Source organism: Mobula hypostoma, chromosome 6, assembly GCF_963921235.1.
Source record: "Mobula hypostoma chromosome 6, sMobHyp1.1, whole genome shotgun sequence".
Lineage (NCBI taxonomy): Eukaryota > Metazoa > Chordata > Chondrichthyes > Myliobatiformes > Myliobatidae > Mobula > Mobula hypostoma.
In genome coordinates, this window is record NC_086102.1 from 24,880,379 (window position 1) to 24,904,581 (window position 24,203).

Genomic DNA, 24,203 nt, shown 5'->3' on the forward strand with positions numbered 1-24,203 from the left:
ACTTGCATGTGAATCATCTTTATTGGCCCCTTCTAATGGATCCTTCTTGCTGATTGGTCACTCCTCAAATCAGAGAAACTGCCGTGAAACTCTGCCTTTAAAGTCTTGATTGCCCTCCTGATTAAAAGGTAGCTCTTTTTATGCACCCCTGATGTGGATTGTCCAACTCAGAGAAAACTGGAGTGAAGCTCTGCTTTTAGCCCCAGAATACATCAGACACACCTTGTTTAAAACCAACCATAGTTTAGCCCACAGAAGGTGGGCTAAAATGAGGATGCAGCTGGTGTTGGCCAGGGAAGAAGAGAGTTATTGCTAAATTCTGCCTACAACTGGTGAGACCCAGGAAAAGCAGTTAAAATCCAACTAGGACATCAGGCATGACCCAAAGACACATGGAGGCAACTTCAAACGGATTTTGCAGGGCCGTTAACCTGGTTTACCAGTAAACGGTATTGCTTGGTAAATGTTGATTTCTTCACCAGGTGTGTAGAAGCATTGCCATGTTGGAATCGCTCTGTTGAGACAATATCCTGTATAGTAGCAGAGGCATAATACCCCAGGTGGGCAGTACCGGCCAGCCTTGATTTGGATCAGGGAAAACACTTTACTGGAAAGGTGATCGAGAAGGCTTGTTCTTTGTTAGGGGCCAAGCGTAAGTTTTACATTCCATGCCTACTTCAGAGTTCTGGCATGTTTGAGAGAATGAATCACACCCTAAAAGAGACCCTAGCAAAGGTATAACCTTTTTAAACAGGTCATACCTTCTCCCGAAGAGATCCAATAAGCACATCAGAAACCCTGCCCCCTGCACCAACTCCTCAGCCACACATTCATCTGCCAATTCATTCTATTCCTACCCTAACTGGCATGTGGTGCAAGCAACAATTCAGAGATTACTACCCCGTAGGTCCTGCTTTACAGTTTTCTATATCCTCTCTTCAGGACCTCCTCCCATTTCCTACCTATGTCATTAGTACCAATATGTACCACAACTTCTGGTCACTCCCCCCCCCCCCCGCTTAGAATGCTATGGGCCTCATCTGAAACATCCCTGACCCTGGGAGGCAAAGTACCCTCAAGTGTCTTTTTCACGTTCATTGAATGTTGCCTGGACTAGAACATAAGAAATACAAGCCCATCCAGCCTGTTCTTCCATTCAATAAGATCATGGCTGATCTGGCCATGGACTCATTTCCACCTACCTGCCTTTTCCCCATAGCCCTTAATTCCCCTACTATGCAAAAATCTATCCAACCTTGTCTTAAATATATTTACTGAAAATTGGAGAGCATCCCTTATGAGAATAGGTTAAGTGAGTTAGGGCTTTTTTCTTTGGAATGAAGGCGAATGAGAGGTGACTTGAGAAATTTGTACAATAAAGAGACATAGATCCAGTGAACAACCAGAGATTTTTTTCCTAGGATGGGAACAACTAATATGAGGGGGCATAATTTAAGGTGATTGGAGGGAAGTATAAGGGGGATGTCAGAGGTAAGCTGTTTTACACAGAGTTGTGAGTGCATGGAATGCCCTGCCAGGGGTGATGGTGAAAGCAGATACATTTAAGGATATTTAAGAGACTCTTATATAGGCACATGGAAGACAGATACATGCAGAGCTATATTGGAGAGAAGGATTAGATTGCTCTTGAAGCAGGCTAAAAGGTTGGCACAATATTGTGGGCTGAATGGTCTGTACTATGCTATATTGTTCTAATTGTGACTGGCACAGGTAACACAACTCAGTGACCACTTTTTGCATTAGAACACCTGAGATTTCTCCATATGGGCCAGGTGAAAAAATTGTCCCCCAAATAACTTGTCAAGGATAGCCTATCAGTTGGTGCTTTCATCTCTCCAATTTCTTTCACCCTCTCCTACCTCCCTTTCATCCTGCTTCAAGGGCAGGCCATGATCTTACTCTTCCCAAGACCACACGCAGTTATGATCACCAGTGCGACATTTAAGACAGACTTAAATTGCACAGTAAGCAACTATCTCAAAGTACAAACTGGCCACATTACGATGTAGAATGGATGCTATTTAAATGCAACTTTTGAAAGGTTCTGGCTATACTACATATTAATAGCCATGTTTATCACAAAATGAGTCATGTGTAGAGTCTCACCATATCATGAAAGATTGATCTACTAAGCATAGGTCAAAAAATCTTCATGCTGGTTCAGGAGGCGGACGTTTGTAGGGTAATAACTGTTTCTGAATCTGGTGATGTTGAATCCTATGTGGAAGCAAAGACTTGGCCAGTTACAGAAATTTAAGGTTGGAGATAGTGAGATTTTTTTTTCCTCTTTTAAAACTGCACTGCAAATGTTCTTTAACACCGTCTCCTATTAGATAAATGTTGTACCAGGTGGGTACTTTATAAGTCAGTGGATGAACAATACATCTTTGGTCATCAAATCTGTGCAAGTTCACCAGTCCCCTGTGGTACTCTTTGTCCACGTTTAACTGAACGTGCAGAAGTAAGTGCTGCAAGTGACCTCTATCTTACACACATTTATTATGTATTGCATTGTACTGCTGCCGCAAAGTTAACAAATTTCATGACATATGTCGGTGATATTAATCCTGATTCTAACAGTTTACATTGGTGATGAAAGACATTTTGACACCCTTGAACAGACCTTAAAAAGAAACAGCACAACCCCAATGTACATTGATTTCTTTTGATCTTGAAGATCCAAGGATTTATCAATTTATCACTGAACATACAAAAATTACCAATTATGAAATTGAAGTATGTTCGGTTATAACTTAGCAAAAATGTAAAGCGCTTTGTGCAACATTGAATCATGGTCTAAAGAAGTAGCTTACCGACCCATCGAGAGGGACCACACCACAGTAAATCTAATAGTGCAATGAAGAAAACAAGTCAAGCACTAATTCCCACTCTCCTTCTATATATCCTTCTGAACATAACTGATAATTATCTATTTGCTTTAAGTTCAGTCTTTACCTCAATGCAACATCTGAAATATTATACAGAATGTAAATACTTGGAATACTCTGTGATATTACATCTGGTGTATTAAAGATAACTAAAAGTTTCTAGGCAGCTTAAACTAGTTTATACATTGAGCAGCTCAATATGCAGTTAATGGAAATTCAATCTATGACTTCCTGGGTCAGCTAACTTCAGTCAGAACAAGGAAGAGGAAATTATCCAGAAGGAAGATCAGGTGTATTGAAATTGGGCGAGGAAGATCCTTAAATTCTTCTAATTTAAGTGAATAGGTTGACAATATTTACAGTTACACAGGATTGTAATATGGTGTGACTTTTGACTTCAGGACCAAACAGAAGGAAGAAATTAGCAAATGAAATATGTATGCATTTTCGTGGTAATGACTGCATTCAAATTATTTAACCAAATTCAAGCAATATCTTCTGGGCTTTTCTCAATCGCTCTATTCTGCATTTAAGGTCGTCTCTCTTTCTCTGTACGTCTTGATCTTCCATCAGATATTCATTGATGTGATCCCTCTCTTGGATGAGCCGTAGCATCGCCATCCGTACCTTATTCGCCATTTCATTTAAAATGTAGCAAAGTATGACCATGGGAACCTGGTCAGCCAGTCGATTTGAGGCAATCTAGGGAGTTGAGAATAAAAATAATGGAAAAATGAAAATGAAGCAAAACTTCCCTGTGCACTCTTACAGATTAGCGAGTCCTAAATTCAGAGCTAAAGTTTTCAAGAGTGAGTTTTCCTACAAAGGGGCTAATATAATCTGGAGCTTCCTTTTGTGGATGGCATTGATAGTTCTTTATAAAGGATGGTGTTAGGGCATGTGGGTCAGAGGTGAGTAGGAGACCACAAGCTGCAGTTGGAACAGAGTTGGGAGTCTCTTCCTATGTTCCTGTGAATCTGCTGTTAACCTCTAAGCAGATCAATGCAAGAAAATTCAACTCACTGTGTAGAATGCAACTGTTTCCTCATGTCACAGCAAGCTCTTTCAACAATGTATTACTGTGAGCAAGGAGGAAATAGCCCACCAGTAGCTAGAACACACTGAACAGTTACAAATGTGCTTCATTATTATTATGCTATGTTTACCTTGTAATATGTTTCTAAATGAAATGACATTTCTTTAAGGCTGATATTTCCATGGCCCCATAGTTGGTTGCCTTTCAATTTACTCAGGCCTTCGCTATAGAGACTATCCTGAGAGTACACCGTGCTCTCGACCTTAAACTGGGCATGCAGAAACTTCTCTGCTTCATGTTCTTGCTCATAGCTGAGAATTGCAATTTTGACCTGTACGCAAAGACAAAAATAGCAGAAATAGTCAGCTCAAGGCCCACTTTCCAGCAGGAAAATTTAGTGTCTAAAACAGTTTTATGCTCTACGAAACTGGAAAACCACCATCAACACAATGCATCACAGTTACCTGTCCAGCCCACTCCAACAGCTCCTCCCCTTTCCCACCATCTCTATCACCAAGAGGAACAAGGACCAGGGGTGTAGGTTAACACTGCTGCTTACAGTTCCCATTCTGAGTTGGACAGCATCGTAAATCCTGGAATTCCTGTCATAACACCACCATGGGAAGGTGGCAGTGAGTTGGGTGGGGGGAACCCTCACCAGAAACAATGTACAGTTTTAATAAGGTAACTCTCTACGACCTGCTCAAGGACCTTGATAGCAAGGTGCAGGTACTGAAAAATCAATACTGAAAAGCAACTTGTGACCGAGAAGGAAAGAATACTTAAGAACAGGAAATTTAGAAGATGGAGGCATTAAAGGTCTGGGAACACACACAAGGTTGGACAAACCCCCAGGACCAAGTAAGATCTATCCCAAAATGCCATGCGGGAAGAGGAACATGATAACTAGATCCCTGATACAGATTTTTGCATCTTCATTAACTACAGGTGAGGTACCAGAAGATGAAATGACAGGCTCCTGAGACCAGTGACAGTTGGAGGAAGTTGTAAGGAACAGGATCTAAGTTTATTTAGAAAAGGAACCACTGATTAGGGATTAAGAAGAAACGCCGAATGCCGTTAACAACTCTTAAGGTCATACAGCATTCCTGGAGCCCTAATGTACAGGTTGATGTTTCAAGTTGAGAATCTCCACAGGCACTGAGGAAACAGGAAAGATTGCCAGAATTTAGCAGTACAAGAAAAGAGCAGATGACAGGTGGAACCAGATGTAGGGAGGGTGATGAGCAGAAGGAACAAAGCAGGGGGTGGTTGTGAGGAGAGGATGGGAAAAGAAAAGGACAAGAAATCTAGGTGGATAGCTGAATGTGTTGAAAGAGAACACAAGAGAATATACATTACCTGCCGATGGAAAATTCAATGGTGATATCAGATACAATTAGCACATTTAACAGGCATTTGGACAGACACATATATTCGCCAGACATGGAAGCCTTTGGCCCAATTACATCCAAATAGGATGAGCAAAAGAGTTTAAAATCAGAATTAGATTTCTTATCACTAACTAAAATGACATTAAATTTGTTATTTTACGGCAGCAGTACAGTGCAAAGACAAAATTACTATAAATGACAAAATAAATAAATAAATAATGCACCAAAAAAAAAGGAAAAGAAAAGCAGCACACACAAAAAATGCTGGTGAACGCAGCAGGCCAGGCAGCATCTATAGGAAGAGGTACAGTCGACGTTTCGGGCCGAGACCCTTCATCAGGACTAACAGTTAGTTCTTTCAGTTAGTTCTGACGAAGGGTCCCGGCCCTAAACGTCGACTGTACCGCTTCCTATAGATGCTGCCTGGCCTCCTGCGTTCACCAGCATTTTTTGTGTGTTGCTTGAATTTCCAGCATCTGCAGATTTCTTCGTGTCAAAGGAAAAGCAGGGTGATGTTTGTGGGTTCATGGACCCTTCAGAAATCTGACGGCAGATGGTAAGAAGAAGCTGTTCTTAAAGTATGTGTGAGCCTTCAGCTTCCAACACCTCAGCCCATTTTCCATAATACAAATACTCAACACTGAAGATGTACTTGATTCACGGTTAAGGAATTTACAGTATGATTGAGGGTGCAGGGGTGGCACTAGCTGATCTCTAGGGACCCATAATGGTGCCTCATCTTTTCAATGATTTGGTTGAGGATCAGAATGCAAAAACTCTATTTTGTATTTTGAAGTCTTCATGCATATTGCCAAAAGTGCCAAAATGAAAAATCAAGCCCAGCATCTCTATGCAATTGTAACATGCATTGAGAAATTCTACTCTTTCCTGCAGTGTGTGTGGTTGGCATGTGATGAGCATGTGGTATGAGAGAGAGCGAGAGCAAGAGAGAGACAGAGAGAGAGAGAGATTGATTCACGCATGATAATAAAATGAGGGCATGTCATCAAGATGATTTGAAATTTGTTGGGTAGCATTATTGACAGATATGGAAGCATGGGCAGTATATGGAGTTGTGGTAGAGAACAGCCATCGAATCATAGAAATTTATGACATGGGGGAAGCCATTCATCTTATTTTGTCATTGACTTGACTGAAGCATTAGAAAAGGGGGCCAGTAACAATGGGATGAATGGCCTGTGTTTGTTCCAATGTTCCTATGGAGAAAACAATGGGAATGTAATTGGGCAAGAAATGGTTTGCAATTGGCAGGAACTTCTACCACCCTCCTACCCATTCCTCAAATTCTCCCCTGTTTCTCTGGCTAACAGTAGGCAGAAGGTACGTGTACATAAATACTGTACCTTGGCAACTTTGTAAAGGTTGTAGAAGGCACTGAAATGTTGCTCAGCGACATGTAAAAGAGCTTCCCTTGTGATCTCTAGAACAGAACAGAGGACAAAAGTCACTTTCAAACCCACCGCCAAGTTATCCTGAATCAACTAAAAGAAAATGTCACCATTTTGTTTTAGTTGCTTTGGCAAATGATGCGAGTAAAGGCTTAAAATAGCAATTTGAATGCATTTCCCTTACAAAACTCTTTCTCACGTTTTTTCTTCTGTACACCCTCCCTTGTTCATAGCGACAGGTTAATTGATTCTAACAAATGGTTAGTTTAAAAAAATAACACCCACAACACGCTGGAGGAACTCAGCAGGTCGGGCAGCATCCATGGAAAAGATCAGTCGACGTTTTGGGCCAGAACCCTTTGTCAGGACTGTAGGGGGAAGGGGCAGAGGCCCTATAAAGAAGGTGGGGGGAGGGTGGGAAGGAGAAGGCTGGTAGATTCCAGGTGAAGAACCAGTAAGGGGAAAGATAAAGGGGTGGGGGAGGGGAAGCAGGGAGGTGATAGGCAGGAAAGTTGAAGAAAGAATAGTGAAAACACAATGGGTAGTAGAAGGAGGCGGAACCAAGAGGGAGGAGGTAGGCAGCTGGAGGAGGGGGCAGAGTGACATAGGGATAGGGGAAGGGAGGGGGAGGGAATTACCGGAAGTTGGAGAATTCTATGTTCATACCAAGGAACTGGAGACTACCTTGACGGTATATGAGGTGTTGCTCCTCCAACCTGAGTTTAGCCTCATTATGGCAGTAGAGGAGGCCATGTATGGACATATCTGAATGGGATTGGGAAGCAGAGTTGAAGTGGGTGGCAACCGGGAGATCCTGTCTCTTTTGGCGGACGGAGCGGAGGTGCTCGACGAAGCAGTCCCCCAATCTGCGTCGGGTTTCTGCCCCCTCCCCCAGCTGCCAACCTCCTCCCTCTTAGTTCCGCCTCCTTCTACTACCCATTGTGTTTCCCTATTCTTTCTTCACCTTTTGCCTATCACCTCCCTGCCTCCCTTCCCTCACCCCTTTATCTTTCCCCTTACTGGTTCTTCACCTGGAACCTACCAGCCTTCTCCTTCCCACCCTCCCCCCTACCTTCTTTATAGGGCCTCTGCCCCTTCCCCCTACAGTCCTGACAAAGGGTTCCGGCCCAAAACGTTGACCGATCTTTTCCACGGATGCTGCCCAACCTGCTGAGTTCCTCCAGCGTGTTGTGAGTGTTGCTTTGACCCCAGCATCTGCAGATTATTTTGTGTTTAGTTTAAAAAAATGACATTAATGTTGATATTACTCACACTTGGGAGTACTGAGAGCAATTTTGGGGTCCTCTTCAAAGAAAGGATGAGTGGACATTGGAGAATGTCCAAAGGAGGTTCACAAGATTAATCCCAGGAATAAAAGAGGTAATGTAAGAGGGGTGTCAGATGCTCTAGGCCTGTACTTGCTGGAGTTCTGAAGAATGAGGGGGCTTCCATTGAAACCTGTTGAACATTGAAAGGCCTAGATAAAGTGGATGTGGAGAGGATGTTTCCTATAGTGGGGTAGTCTAGGACCAAAGGGCACAGATTAGGAATAGAAGGATACCCCTTTAGAACAGGGATGAAGAGGAATTTCTTGCCAAAGGGTAGCGAATCTGTGGAATTCATTGCCACAAGCGGCTCTGGAGATCAAGGCATTGGGTATGTTTAAAGTGGAGGTGGCTAAGTCCTTGTTAATATGGGCATCAAAGGTTACTGGGAGAAGGCAGAAAAATGAGGTTGAGAGGGATAATAAAATTGCCATAATAGAATGGCAGAACAGACAAATGGGGCAAATGGGCTAATTCTGCTCTTATGTCTTATGACCATATCATTGAATATTTTATTATTACTCTGGGCTCTCCGTGGACATTCAAAGGTCAACTGCACAAGGGTATATCGCTGTAGAGATCCCAGTAGAGACAGAGAAGGAACACAAGACTGAGATGATATTGGTCTACAAGACAGGTTCAACTACTTCAGTATAACAATCTCAGCAAGAATAAATGAACTAAGACTGAAGCTAGTGGATCTGCTGGAGAGAGGAAGATGAAATGTGCTGGAAAGCTCCTTTAAGGAGTTGAAGAAATCTTAGGCTCCTTCTTAATATGATTCTGGGGGGAGGGGTCTTTGGCCACTAACGTTAAAAAACTATGAGAAGTTTAGCCACTGGTTTTCGTCACTCCCACATTTGTTTCCAATGAGGTCAATACGTAGACAGGAAGGTAAATTTCAGCCCAGGTACACCTACCACTGGTGAATTTAGGTGGTGACATCCACCTCCTCTCCATTGACTAAGTCTGCTTTTTCCACTGTCTTGGGAAAGTGGACAACATAATCAAGGACCCCTCCACCCTGCTCATTCTCTCTTCTCCCCTCTCTCATTGGAGAGAAGAGACAAAAGCTGAGAACACAGTGCATCAGCCTGAAGAACAGGTTCTACCCTGTTAAAAGACTCTTGAATGATAAAGGATCTCTTGCATGATAAGCTCTTGATCCCTCAGTCCACCTCATCATGGCCCATGTGCTTTCTCTATCTGCACTGCATTTTCTGGAAAATTATAATGCTATATTCCGCATTGTTATATCATTTACTTTTGTACTGCCTTGATCCATGGACTGGCCTGACTGAAGTGCATCCAAGCAACAGCTTTTCACTATTTCTTGGTACATGTGACAAGAATGAAGCAATTACCAAAACCTTTGATGAATATTCTCATTAGAATAGCCAGTATTCTTACAGTTCAAAGTTGTGCACCTCATGCATAGCAGTCACATACCAGTAATACGCCTCATTTTTCTAATCGCTGGATCTTCCAGTTGTGCAATCTCTTTCTTCATAAGAGATTCAAAGGTTTTGTAGTTGATGAATCCAGGCAGCTCTCTTCCACGGTAAAGATCTTCATATTGGAGAACTTCGTCACGGACATAGTCTCGGACTGACAGCGAAAGAAGATGTAAGACTCATATTCTTTTACAATATTCCATTCAAAAGGCAATATATAGATCAGTGGTTCCCAAACTTTTTTTGGCCACTGCCCCTTGGCAGCAGACCACTTACTCAGCATCCCCTCTCCTTTTCCGGTCATTACATAAAAATTATAATGAATTTTGATTTACGGTGCACAGTGAAAGAAAATAGGGACAGCAAATTCAAAGCAGTGACAAATAATTGCAAAAAAAAATTAAAACTATTTAAAGCTACAAATAAAATTATTTCTTTAATTTCTGTAATTACAGTAAAAACAATTTTCATCAACTACCTACAGAGGCAGGATTGTCAAAAATCAGTGCTGGAGGAATTCAGAAGGTCAATGGGTGGAAGTGAACAGTCCACATTTCGGGCAAAACCCCTCATTAAAAATACTGACCTCAGTGCTGGAATGTGTGGCGACACGTGGAGGCTGCCCCCAGCACATCCCTAGGTTGTGATGGTTAACACAAATGACACATATGTTGTATGTTTCAACATATATAATAATCTGAATCTGACCTGCTGAGCTCCTCCAGCGCTTTGTGTGTGTTGCTCCTGATTTCCAATGCCTGCAGAATCACTTGCATCTGTGTGTGTACATTCCTTCCTTACCCTGAGAGGGCACTGATTTACTCACTGATGATTCAGGCACGGAACGAGCTGCCCTGGTTAACAGAGTACTAGGTAGCGCCTCAGGGCAGGGTAAGCCAGACAGAAACAAGCATAGGTAAGGCGCCTCCCTGTTTTTCCTAATGATTGATACAGAATGTCTCTCCCCCTGACCTTTTTCCAAATGACCCTTGCAACACAAATAACCAGAAGCAGGAAGATGTCAGTCCGTGGCCTCCTCTACTGCCACAATGAGGCCACACTCAGGTTGGAGGAGCAACACCTTCTATTCCATCTGGGTAGCTTCCAGACTGATGGCATGAACATTGATTTCTCAAACCTCTGGTAATTGCCTCCTCCTTCACCATTCCCATTCCTGTTCCCCTCTCTCACCTCATCTTCTTGCCTGCCCATCACCTCTCTCTGGTGCTCCTCCCCCTTCCCTTTCTTCCATGGTCTTCTACCCTCTCCTATCAGATTCCCCCTTCTCCAGCCCTTTACCTCTTTCACCAACCAACTTCTCAGCTCTTCACTCCACCCCTCCCCCCTCCCAGTTCACCTACCACCTTGTACTTCTTCCTCTCCTCCCCCCACCTTCTTGCTCTAACTTCTCATCTTTTTTCCCCAGTCCTGATGAAGGGTCTCAGCCCAAAACATCAACTGTTTAATCTTTTCCATAGATATTGACTGGCCTGCTGAATTCCTCCAGCATATTGTGTGAGATACCTTTCAACATTAGCCCGTTAGATTACATTTAATCAGAAAACTAGATCATACAGCCACAATAGTCAATTAAACAAGGTAACTCCAGTGATTATTCTACTCACAGTCTGACATTCTCTTTGCCAGGAATGAATTCCATGTCGCAAACTCCTTCCGCACTTTGGTGATGTACCTTTCTCCTTTTGTCTGGTCATGTGGCTCCTCCCCTGAAGTCAAACTTTTTACATGGTTGCAGAAATCATTGATTTTCTGTGATGAAATGACAAGGTTTGTAAAATTACTGGCATAACCATTAAGGAAAGAATAAAACAAAAAAGACCACTGCAAGGCATTGTTGTACCCAGAACTCCTTTTCCAAGTGAAACTTTTAAGACTTGAATGTCCGGAGATCATTGGCTTTCAGACTGCAGGCTGACCAATGGTGGGAGATTCATTGTGTGACTAGTACATGCAATTTAATGAGGATAGGTTGTGTTAATGGATTATGGGTAGAGAAAAGTGGGGTGGAGAGGGTAGTTTGGTACCCAGAGGGAGAATTTCATAGAAACATAGAAAACCTACAGCACGATACAGGCCCTTCAGCCCACAGAGTTGTGCCGAACATGTTCCTACCTTAGAAATTACTAGGCTTACCTATAGCCCCTTATTTTTCTAAGCTCCATGTACCTATCCAAAAGTCTTTTAAAAGACCCTATCGTACCCGGGGACATCAGTGGCTCTGCTCAAGAGCATTGGGCTGGAGTAACTTTAAATCTTTTTATTGAGTAAGTATACAAAAAAGGTAAGCCATATAAACATTAATACAATGTTAAAGTATAATAAAATTCCAAAAGGTATCAATACCAAAAACAATACTACAAACAATGTAATTTAAACATAAGAAACCAAGATAACATAATAGTATACTAAATTTTATATATATCAATGGAAAAAAAAGAAAAAAAAAACCCCAAAAAAAAACCCACCGTGCAACTAATTAAAAGCAAGGCAAAGCAATGGGCTAACTTGAAACCAAACAGAGTTAAACTTAAAATCACGTCCTCAATCCCGACCTCCATTAAAAACAGTGAAAAAAAACAAGAAGGGTAAATATTACATTAAATGAAAATATCGAATAAAAGGTCCCCAAATCTGTTCAAATTTAAATGAAGAATCATAAAGGTTACTTCTAATTTTCTCCAGATTCAAACATAAAATCGTCTGAGAAAACCAAAAAAAGGTAGTTGGAGCATTAAGCTCTTTCCAATGTTGTAAAATACATCTTTTCGCCATTAAAGTAAGAAATGCAATCATTCTACGGGCTGAAGGAGAAAGATTACTAGAAATTTTAGGTAGTCCAAAGATAGCAGTAATAGGGTGAGGAGAGATATCTATATTTAATACCTTAGAAATAATATTGAAAATATCTCTCCAAAAAGTTTCCAAAGTAGGGCAAGACCAAAAGGGCTGGAGTAACTGATAACATTGACAATAGACAATAGGTGCAGGAGTAGGCCATTTGACCCTTCGAGCCAGCACCGCCATTCACTGTGATCATGGCTGATCATCCACAATCAGTATCCAGTTCCTGCCTTATCCCCATAACCTTTGATTCCACTATCTTTAAGAGCTCTATCCATCTCTTTCTTGAAAACATCCAGAGACTCGGCCTCCATAGCCTTCTGGGGCAGAGCATTCCACATATTCACCACTCTCTGGGTGAAAAAGTTTTTCCTGAACTCTGTTCTAAATGGCCTACCCCTTATTCTTAAACTTTGGCCTCTGGTTCTGGACTCCCCCATCAGCGGGAACATGCTTCCAGCCTCCAGCATATCCAATCCCTTAATAATCTTATATGTTTCAATAAGATCCCCTCTCAGCCTTCTAAATTCCGGTGTATACAAGCCCACTGGACAGTAAGCCTCTTATTTCTTTGAATACATGGATTTTGGGCCACTGATCATGAAAATCAACATGGAATTTCCCCAACATGCATCCTTTTTTTGAAATTGCCCATATTTGTTATTTCAATTTATAATTCAAGTCAGAATAACTGATGCCAAGATTAAGGAAGGCACTTTTGTTGGTCCACAAATTAAAACAGTTCATCAATGATAGGCAATTCAAAGAATTTCTAGTGGAACCACAGAAAATCACATGGAAGGTGTTCAAGGATGCTGTTGAAAATTTTCTTAGCGTCTACAGAGCACCAAACCACATGCAGTTGGTTCCACTATGTACAACATATAAAAACCATGAAGTGCAACATTCACTGAAGATTTATTTTCTGCATTCCCATTTAGACTTCTTCCCTGAAAATCTTGGAGCTGTCAGTGACGAGCGTGGTGAAAGGTTTTGCCAGGACATTGCAGTCATGGAGGAACGGTATCAGGGCAACTCGAATCCATCAAAGCTGGCTGATTTTTGTTGGACACTTTAAGTGAGCAGCCTCAGGCACTGAGTACAAACGAAAATCATCAACAAAGCATTTTTAGCTTAGTTGCACTTAGTGGCTGTAAAAATGGTGCGGGGGCAGTGTTTCAACTTCTTGGATCATTGGAGCATTTTCTGGGGAAGGGGGTGACCTGTATAAGAGAGACAGGTTACACCTGAACTTGAGGGGAACCAAAACCCTGGCCGGGAGGTTTGCTGATGCTACTCGGGAGAATTTAATCTAGTTTTGCAGCTGTCTAGAAACTGGAGCCCAGGTCAGTAAGGGAAGGATCGGACCAGAAGGTAGATGTCAGGGGAAGTATTGAAAGCCAAAATCGAAATAACAGGTATGAAGTGTCCAATAGTTTGAAGTGTGCATATTTTAATACTATGAATATTAATGGATGAGGGTAATGAACTTAGAGCATGGATCAGTACATTGAACTATGACACTGTAGCCATTACTGAAACTTGGTTGAGGAACGGGTAATTAATGTAGCAGGTTTTCAAAGTTTTATAAAAGATAGAGGAGGAAGTAAGAGAAGTGGGAGGTGGAGTTTCACTACGAATCAGGGACAATTTCACAGCTGCTCTCAGGGGAGACATAATGGAGGGGTCAGACACTGAGTCCATTTGGGTGGAACTCAGGAACAGGAAGGGTGCAATCACACTGATGGGATTGTACTACAGACCCCAAATAGCCACCGGGACATTGAGGAATAGATAAGTAATCAGATGAAGGAAATGTATAAAAATAACAGGGTTGTTGTCATGGAAGATTTCAATTTCCCTAATTTAAACTGGAACCGTCTTAGTGCAAGGAGTTTAGATGGGGCAGAATTTGTTAAGTATATCATAGAAGGTTTCTTAAATCAATCTGTTGATGGTCCAAAGAGACTGGACCTGGTGTCAGGTAATGAGCCCGGCTGGGTAACTGACTTTTCAATAGGTGAACAATTAGGGAGCAGAGAGCACAATTCCTTATCTTTCAGGATAGTTACAGATAAGGACAAGAATGGTCCTAGTGGGATAGTTTTAAATTGGAGTCAGACAAAATTACGAGGGCATTAGACAGGAATTAAGAAGCATTAATTGGGAACACCTTTCTCTGGCAAGTCCATATCAGACATGTGGAGGGTGTTTATTGATCAATTGCACAGAGTATGTGAAAGGTATGCTCCTGTTAGAAGGAAGGATGGGGATGGAAAGATAAGAGAACCTTGGACTTGGGATGTCTAGAGAGGTGATGAATTTATTCAAAAAGGAAGGAAAAGTATGTAAAGCTTCAGAAGTTAGAATCAAATGAAGCACATGAAGGGTAAATGCCAGAAAGGAACTAAAGGAGGGAATTAGGAAAATCAGGAGGGGCTATGAATAGTCCTTAGCAAGCATACTTAAGATTTAGGAAGCACGAATCAGAGAGGGCTCTTGGGAGGTAGCCAGGAAGGAGCTTAAGAAGAACTTAGGAGAGCTAGAAGGGCACATAAGTCGTCCTTGGTGAGTAGGATTATGGCAACCCCCAGAGCATTCTACACATACATGAGGAACAGGAGGAAGACTAGAGTGAGGGTAGAACTGATCAGAAACCATGTGCTTGAAGTTAGAGGAGGTAAGGAGGTCCTGAATGAATACTTTGCTTCAGTGTACGTCTTTGACAAATGTGAGGTCAGTATAAAACAGATTCATGTACTGGAACCTGGCCTTCATTTGCTGGGGGATCAAGTTCAATACCTAAGGTAATGTTGCATCACGATAGAACTCCGGTTAAACCCCACTGTGATCAGTATCATGTTCAGTTCTGATCACCTCATTACGGTAAGGATGTACAAGCTTCAGAGAGGGTGCAGAGACTATTTACCTGGATTAGAGAATATGTGTTATGAGTTGGAGGAGATAAGAAAGAGGTCCTTAATGAAAAATTTACCTTGGTACTCACCAGTGAGGTGGATGTTGATGGATGTGAGATCAGCATGGAGGGGTTATTATGTTGAAGTTAAGAAAGAGGTTGGCTTGGAAAATTTGAGAAGCATTAGGATAGATAAATCTCCGGGGCTGGAAGAGATGTACTCCGGGCTACTATGGGAAGTGAGGGAAGAGATTGCTACAATTTAGTAGTTGATCTTTGTGACTTCACTGACCACAGGAGTAATACCAGAAGATTGGACAGTGGCAAATGTTATTCTTTCGATCAAGAAAGTTTATACATCAAACTATGCCAGTGGTAGGGAGATGATTGGAGAGAATAGAGACAGAATCTATGAGCCAGTGTGGCTTTGTGAGGGGTGGGCTGTGCCTCACAAGCCCGATTGTATTCTTTGAGGGAGTGGCCAAAGAGATAGATGAAGGTAGAGCAGTGGATGTGGTGTATATGGATTTTAGTGAAATGTTTGACAAGATTAATCATGGTAGGTTCTTTCAGAAAGTCAGGGGGCATGAGATCCAGGGACACTTGACTGTTTGAATTCAAGGCAAAGTGTACGAGTAGATAGAGCATATTCTGCCTGGAGGTCTGGGACTAGTGGTGTTCCACAGACATCTATTCTTGGACCCCTGTTTTTTGTGATTTTTATGAATGACTTAAATGAGGAAGTGTAATGATGGGTTAGCACTTCTGCAGGTGACACGAATGTCACTGGTGTTGTGGATAGTGCAAAAAGTTGTCACAGGTTACAGCGGGACATTAATAACTGGGCTGAAAAGTTCCAGATGCAGTTCAATCTGTAAAATTATGAAATGATACACTGTGGAAGGTTGTACTTTAAGGAAGAGTACAAGGTTCTTAGTAGTGTGAAGGAATAGAAGGAGCTTGATGTCCACATCCATAGACCCCCTCGGAGTTGCTGCACTAGTTGATAGGACGGCACATGGTGTGTTGGCCTTCATTAGTCAGAGGACTGAGTTAAGGGCCATGGGGTAATGTTACAGCTCTATAACCCCGGTTAGACCACTCATGGATTATTGTATTTAGTTCTGGTCACCTCATTATAGGAAAGATGTGAAAGCTCCAGAGAGGGTGCAGAGGAAATTTACCGGAATCATGTCTGGATTAAATAATCTCTTTTGATCAAAGGTTGGCTGAGCTAGGGTTTTGTCTTTATAGTGAACTAGGGTAAAAGACAACTTGATAGAAGTGATTAAGATGATAAAAGGCATAGATAGAGACAGCTAGCATCTTTCTCCCGGGGTGGCAATAGCCAGCATGAGATGACTCACTTTTAAGGTGATTGGAGGAAAGTACGGGGGTAGTGTCAGAGACAGTTTTCTTTTTACAGAGAGTGCAAGTACATTGATTGCACTGCCAGGGGTGGTGGTAGAGGCAGATATATTAGGGGCATTTATGATATTTAGATAGGCACATGAATGGTAGAAAAATGGAGGGCTATGAGGGAGGGAAGGGTTAGATTGACCTTGGAGTAGTTTAAAAGTTCATTGTGAGCTGAAGAGACTGTACCGTGCTTTTCTGTTCTGTGTTTCACAAATGTTGCTGTTGAACAGCCCAAACGTAGCCATTAAATAAAGGGAGCCTTACCTCGATTATGAATGTCATTTTCTCACTGTAAGAAGAGGGGACCGCAGAGTTGTGCATCTTCATAGATTCCAACGATTTGTTCAGTTTGCTCTCCACGTCCAGTCGCAACTGAGGCAGCGATTTCTTGGAAAGACGGATTACGCAAAGATCACCATGTGTGAAGTGGAAAGGTGAGCCTGCCAGTTCTCATACTAACTCCTCACTTTTACTTCCCAGCTTATTCCACAATCCCCTTCTCTGAAGGGAAGCTTGTAGCATGAGCTGATGGCCACCAGAGTGTTTTGAGATGCAGTGCAATATTTTTGAACTTGAATATTAAATAGGTAATTTCATACAATGGCAAGCCACTTGAGAGAGCATATTTTATCATCTCGTCTGAATGACTTCATTCCTACTCTACCGTAGTGTCTCAGTGCAGATCCCCAGCCTCTAATATGACACTTGATTCTCTAACTTTTATTGTCACTATAGCACAGAGAGTGAGAAGAAACCTTGCTCTGTCCATTAATGTTGTCTAATTTGCCCACCGTCTCCAGTAATATTCCACTTACCTGATGATCTGTAAGTAATTTTTTTCATTGCACCTAAGCATACGTGTACTTTTGCATGACTCATCTTTGACTCTCAGTCTTTGCACCTCTGCACGATTATGTCAACTTCCGCTTCCTGCCATCCCTTGATCCCACTAACCCATCCCACATTCCTGGTCCTATGCTTGGGTCTTCCTTTTCAGAGGAACTTGCTATTCCCACTTCTCTATCAAGAAGCAGCAGCTGTAAGATCAGGGTTCAACTCCCAGCATTGTTTGTAAGGAGTTTGTATGTTCCACCCATGGCCATTTGGGTTTCCTTGAGGTGCTCCAATTTCCTCCCACATTCAAAGACATACAGATTATGGTTAGTAAGTTATGCAACGTTGGCGACAGAAGCATGTTAACACCTGCAGGCTCCCCCCTCCCCCCCCAGCACATACGTGGACTGTTTTGGTCACTGACACAAATCAATGCATTTCACTATGTTTTGACGTTTTAATCTCAGGCTAATCACAAGACAATTTACAATGACCAATTAACCCACCAACTGGTACATCTTTGGACTGTGGGAGAAACTCATGCGGTCACAGCAAGAACATACAATTCCCACCGCTCCTTACAGGTAGTGACAGGAATTGAACCCCTGTTGCTGGTAACCATATAACCATTACTGCACAGAAACAGGCCATCTCGGCCCTTCTAGTCCGTGCCGAACTCTTACTCTCACCTAGTCCCACCGACCTGCACTCAGCCCATAACCCTCCATTCCTTGCCTGTCCATATAGCTGTCTAATTTAACTTTAAATGACAACATCGAACCTGCCTCAACCACTTCTGCTGGAAGCTCGTTCCACACAGCTACCACTCTCTGAATAAAAAAGTTCCCCCTCATGTTACCCCTAAACTTTTGCCCTTTGACTTTCAACTCATGGTTTTAACTCCTCAACTCCGGTACTGCAAATTGTTGTGCTAACCACTATGCTACAGTGTCGCCCTTTGATGTACATGTGACAAATAAAACTAACCTTTCACTTCTACTTCAATTTTTTTTTCTAACCTGTTATCTCACACTAGCTGAGGGAATAACACTCACCAGCAGAAAGATTCTCTTAATCAGCTAAATGCCACAAATTCAGGCTTACTGTTCAGAAATCCAAAGATGATCTCAAACTGCAATATATCCAAAAGAATTCCTGAAATGCACCTTATTATTTGTGGTAATATTACTTTCTGTGTTGTGTGTAAGTTACATGTACTGCATTGTACACTGATCTGGTGGTATACATGTATGTGATTGAATGACAATAAACTTGAACTTTGACTTGGACTAAATATGCTCCAGTTAAACAAAACCGATTTTCGGCTCATCGAAGTTCCCCATAAAATTCATGGTAGTGACGCTGAATTACCTTAAATATACAATTGAGCATAATGTATATTATCAAAAATTGAGATTGTTTACAGAATAAGACTTACATTAATGTGGTTAACAAGTTCCTTTGTTAGCCGAACAGCCAAATTTGAGATACCAGCCTTTCCTTCTTCAAAAAATTGCCTAGTTAATAAAATTTTAAAGAATGTCATAGTCAAGACTGATATTTTATGAGATAATGGCAAAATAATCCAACTATTTTTGTTTGCTTTAACTGGAAGTGCTATGTTTATGAAGTGTGGAGACTGTACTAACAAGCCTCATGATAATATGCTAACAACATAAGCCAGGCGCCCATGATCCAGGTAATACCACAAGGCATGGAAAAATCTGTGCATCTCCTTCACTCTGGATCATCTCCACTCTGGACAACCCTAGCACTGATTTTAGAGTCCTCCGCATGCTGCTCATAAACTCTGAACTGAAGGATATTTATTACGGATGTGGGATACAATAGTCAATATTATCACTCTGTATCAGTCAGCACCAGTAATGCAATATTCCCAGTTTCTAAGGGTAAGCTATTGGAGCACAGAACTCCAACAGAAAAGGAGGATATGGAAGAGCAAGCATTACTTTTATGGCTGAACACAATCCATTTACACAAATCAGAAACCACTGGGGATGCTCTGTTTGTCTCTCTCTCTCTTCCTGGCAAGAGAGACAACCAGATCATCTCTGAGTGTCTCTATCATCTGCTGTTTCGATTTCACATTTCCAGCATCTGCTGCTTTGTTCTTGCCTCACTTTCTCCCCATTGTCCACCAGCAATAAATGACTGGGAAGGTCCAGTGTATTCCTTCTGATTCTCTGTGCATGAAAACTGACAAACTTGGGCAATCTACACCTTTCATTTTGCCCATCTCACAGTAAGTAACACTTCCTCAGCTCCATCATCACATTCTGCACCATGTCAACTTTGTTCCTTAGTCAACCAGCTCATGTACTGCCTGATAGACAGAGCAGTGAATGAGGCACGTGGCAAGCTTGCATTCAATGGTGAGGACACTGACAATGGGAGTGGGGATGTCATGTAGCAACTTTCAACCCTCAAGGACCCGGTTATGTTTTGTAACTTCAAGACATTAAACTAATTCAAAGAAAGGTACAAGGAGTCTGAAATATGGGTGTAAATTTGAGTTAACTTAAAGAGAGGCGCCCACTTATTGTGATGACTTATGCAATTAATGTATTTTTACATATAACCTGTAATTAATTATTTAAACAGACAGAAATACTTAATCAAATGTATATATATATATATAACACACATAACACACAACTTACACACATACACACACAGATTACTCAAATATTACTGAAATATTAAATATACAACAGACCCAACCATGCAGGCCATGGTCTCTTCTCACTGCTACCATCGGGAAAGAGGTACAGGAGCCTGAGGTCCCACATCACCAGATTCAGGAACAATTATCATCCTTCAGCCTTCAGGCTCCTGAACCAGCATGGATAACTTCACTCACCACAACACTGAAATGATTCCAAAGCCTATGAACCCACTTTCAAAGACTCTACAATTCATGCTCTCGATATTATTTATTACTTATCATTATTTATTTTTCTTTTTGTATTTGCACTTTTTGTCATCTTTCACATATTGGTTGTTTATCCATCTTTGTGTGTAGTTTTTCATTGATCCTGTTTTGTTTCTTTTTATCTACTGTGATTGCACACGAGAAAATGAATCTCAGGTGACATTTATGTTAAATTGACTTTGAACTTCGGTTAAGAGTACACACTTAAGAGTACTCTGGGCAGTTCTGTTTGTCGTGTTACAGGAAAGATGTGACTAAGCTAGGAAAGGTGGAAAAAAGATTCACAAAGGTTTTTCCAGGACTGGAGAGTTTGACTTATAATGAGTGACCCAATAGGCTGGGACTGCTTTCCGTGGAGTGAAGGAGGCTGAGGGGTATCTTTATTCCTTGTTTACAATTCATGACGGGTATGGATATGGTAGATAGTCAAAGTCTTAGGACAGAAGTTTAAGATGAGACGGGAAAGATTTAAAAGAGATCTGAGGGGCCAATTCTTCCCACACGGAATAGTGGGTGTACAGAACAAGCTGCCAGAGGAAGTGGTAGAGACAGGTACAGTTATAAAATTTGAATGATATTTGGACAAATGGCTGGATAGGGAAAGTTGAGGGACATGGGTTTAATGCAGGAAAATGGGACCAGTTCAGGCCAGAATGGACAAGCTGGTCTTAAGGGCCTGTTTCTGGTTTGTAAACTTCTCTGACCTTGCAGTAAAAATTAATGTAACATAGAAAAGACTGAGTGGTTTTGATTCCTGAAAACCACTGTTTGTTTTCCCAGAGAGTTTATCTACCATTGCCACGCTCCTTTTGAATGACAAGCAAATTCATTACTCAACATTAGCCCACACTGTCCTCACCTGCTGTGTATAAATTATGCCATTTGTATTTTTTTAAAATATGGTTTGAAATCATGTTATTGGCTGATTTTTTTGTCAGACTTTGGAGAAATATCAATATTATTCCAAGTCAATTTAGACTATTTCCAAGAGCCTCAAATATCCATCTTAGTGCAAAATGGTTCAAATCCAGGGAATAACATACATTTGACTCTAAACCTCTGACCATTCCAATGTGAAACTAAAGTTGCCTCCCGATAGTAAGGAGACGAAAGACATTATAAAAATCCACTAATATAAACAATAAAATCAGAATATGAAAAAGGACTGTGAGCAAATAGCAAGATGGAGGAGTTAATAAGAAATATTGAGAGATTAATTGAAAATGAGTCTCCCATCGTTTACCTGAATTGTTCATGGTCTTCAAAAAAAGCTTTTTCCTTCAAAATAGCATCACTGAGTGCTATTTGGTCATTGATATCTTTCTGGGCTCGACACTTAACAATCATGTAACCTTTACTCAGTTCCACCACCAAGTTCTCCATAATGTCCACCACATTCATCTCTGTTCCTTTGTCAACCAGGTCAGGTTTAGTTAAAATGCCTTTAGAATGTAAAGAAAGAGAAAAGGTGATACAATTAATTTGTTTTGATTGATGGAGTGTTAAGATCGACTTTGAGAAGTGAGCTGTATTAAACTTTGTAAAATACTGGGTGAATGTAACTCTGTGAGCTTGCAGCATGTATCGTAGTTGTACAAATCATACACCACAAGTTTGTTACTGTCTAATGTTCGCTGATAGCAGCTGGATTCTTTCTTAGTCTCAGGCATTATTAACATGAGAATGTCTGTAATAACTGTTGGTCACTTTGAGAGCTAGGGTGATGGATACTTCATCAAGTTGGCTTGATGGATCCTTTTATTGGATTCAGTCTTATCGCTTATATGTAATATTAACGTTATTTTGTAACTAAAGAAATATTAAGCCGAAAACATTAGTGGACTGATGGATAAGGAGTGACCATTAAAGTGTTCAATTGATTTATAATATGCACAATGAAGGTGGAGGCAGAGTCATGATGGTGCTGAATTGTGATTCCTTCACATTCATCTATGAAAGCAGCTTAATTTCCACCTTTGACATCTCTCCTTCTCCCTTTCAGTGTGGATAGAGTTCTGTTGAAGACCCTGACCTGGAGTTATAATCAGACTGTGGTTCACTGTGGTCGTGGGAACCGCTCTGTGGGGCTCATGACTGGCCACTTTTCAATATCCCGAGGATAGGGCCTTGAAGACCAGCATGCCTTTGCGGTTCCGAGGTCTCGCGGCCCTGGGGATGGGCTTATTCTAAGCTGGTGCCACCAACTGAAGCATTGTGGAAGAGAACGGAACATCAGAACAGCAGACCAGCTGTGGGAGGCTGTTTTCTCTTTTTCTTTTCTCTCTCTCTCTCTCTCCCCCCGCCCCTTTTAACAGACTTTTAACACCGTAAATCAATGTTTTGTTTTGTTATGTCTCCCCTCTCACTGTGAAAGGGGACACCTCCTTTTCCCTTTATTAGGGAGGGGGGGAGAGCCGGTAGCATGTTGAATTGGCAGGTGAACGATTAGTTTTGGTTGTCCTGTAGATCATGGTCTTTATTGGAGTGTTGCTATTGCTTGCTTGGTGGGTGGAGGGTTGTTGCTTTGCTACTGCTTGTGCGTGGGAGAGGGAGTGGGGGGGCTGTCATTCATCCTTTGGGGCACTCGTCTGTTTTTATGGATATCTGTGAAAAATTTCAGATTGTATATTGTGTGCATTTGTCGGATATTAAATTGAACTATTGAACTATTGAGCAACGTTAAAGAAAATGAGTTGTTTGAATGTATGAAACCAGGCTGCGTTCACGTTGGGAGTTCCCCCAACAACAATGAGGTATTGTGAGACCTGAAATCTTTGTGACTTACTATGTAGTATTTTGGGTGGATTCTTTGTGCTTTCTATTTTATGATAATAAATTTGGCTTCATCTACTTTGGTTGTGCTTGTAGGCTCATTACCGTGTCTCCTGCTCACTGGAATAGTTTGAGTCTAATCCACAAGGAGAGTAAGAATGGAGAGAAAGGATTGGAAGCGACTAACACAAGGTATGGTTGAAGCTCATAAACAAATCTAAGCACTTTTGATAATTAGATGGAGGTAGATTTTTAATTTTATTTAATACTATAATCTACAAGACTGTTATAGCAAGTAATATTTCATGGTGCATTAGGGACAGTGACGTTGAATACACTGCTTAAGATGACCTCAAAGACAGGTTGCTTTATGTTACCGTCCACAGGCTGTGTAAAAGGTGATGGGAGAGTGGAGTGTTTTATGCTCTGGGAACATATGGGTGGTGAACCTGAGGTGGAATTTCTTTAGCCACAGGATGGTGAACCTGTGGAATACCTGTGGAGGCCATCTATTGGGTATATTTAAAATGGAGGTTGATAGGATCTTGACTATTGTGAGCATCAAAGGTTACAAGGAGAAGGCGGGAGAATGGGTTTGAGGAGGATAATGGAATGACAGAGCAGATTTGATGGGCTGAATGGGTTAATTCTACTCCTATGTCTTATAGAGTGCATTGAGACCAGGAGGATCTCCGCCATCGATGCTAAGACTTTCCCCGATGGTCGGAAGTTAGAAAATCCTTCTATATTTATATGTAATTACCCAGAGTTCTGTCCCCGGTAGGATCCACTTCCTGAGCCATTTTCAGTGCTTCTGTGGTTGCTATGTCGACATTACACGGCACAACTACAAGATTAATTGTCTCTTGTTTCTGAATAAATTTTTTAATAAGTTTCTTAATCTGGAATAAAACAAACC

The 24,203-nt window shown here is 41.4% G+C and overlaps 1 protein-coding gene across 5 annotated transcripts in view; it reads right to left on the reverse strand.

The window, feature by feature from the left end:
- Window positions 1-1,213: 1,213 nt before the first annotated feature.
- The window catches only part of LOC134347875 (interferon-induced GTP-binding protein Mx3-like), a 46,489-nt gene continuing 23,499 nt past the window's right edge, over window positions 1,214-24,203 (reverse strand). For all 5 annotated transcript variants that reach the window (XM_063050434.1, XM_063050432.1, XM_063050433.1 and 2 more), the window contains 9 exons: window positions 24,048-24,186; window positions 21,756-21,954; window positions 18,998-19,076; window positions 16,990-17,112; window positions 11,153-11,297; window positions 9,523-9,681; window positions 6,704-6,780; window positions 4,076-4,276; window positions 1,214-3,611 (listed from right to left, as the gene is read on the reverse strand). In XM_063050434.1, the coding sequence (XP_062906504.1) occupies window positions 3,384-3,611; window positions 4,076-4,276; window positions 6,704-6,780; window positions 9,523-9,681; window positions 11,153-11,297; window positions 16,990-17,112; window positions 18,998-19,076; window positions 21,756-21,954; window positions 24,048-24,186 (1,350 nt within the window). In that variant the 3' untranslated portion in view covers window positions 1,214-3,383. The remainder of the gene's footprint in view (window positions 3,612-4,075; window positions 4,277-6,703; window positions 6,781-9,522; window positions 9,682-11,152; window positions 11,298-16,989; window positions 17,113-18,997; window positions 19,077-21,755; window positions 21,955-24,047; window positions 24,187-24,203) is intronic.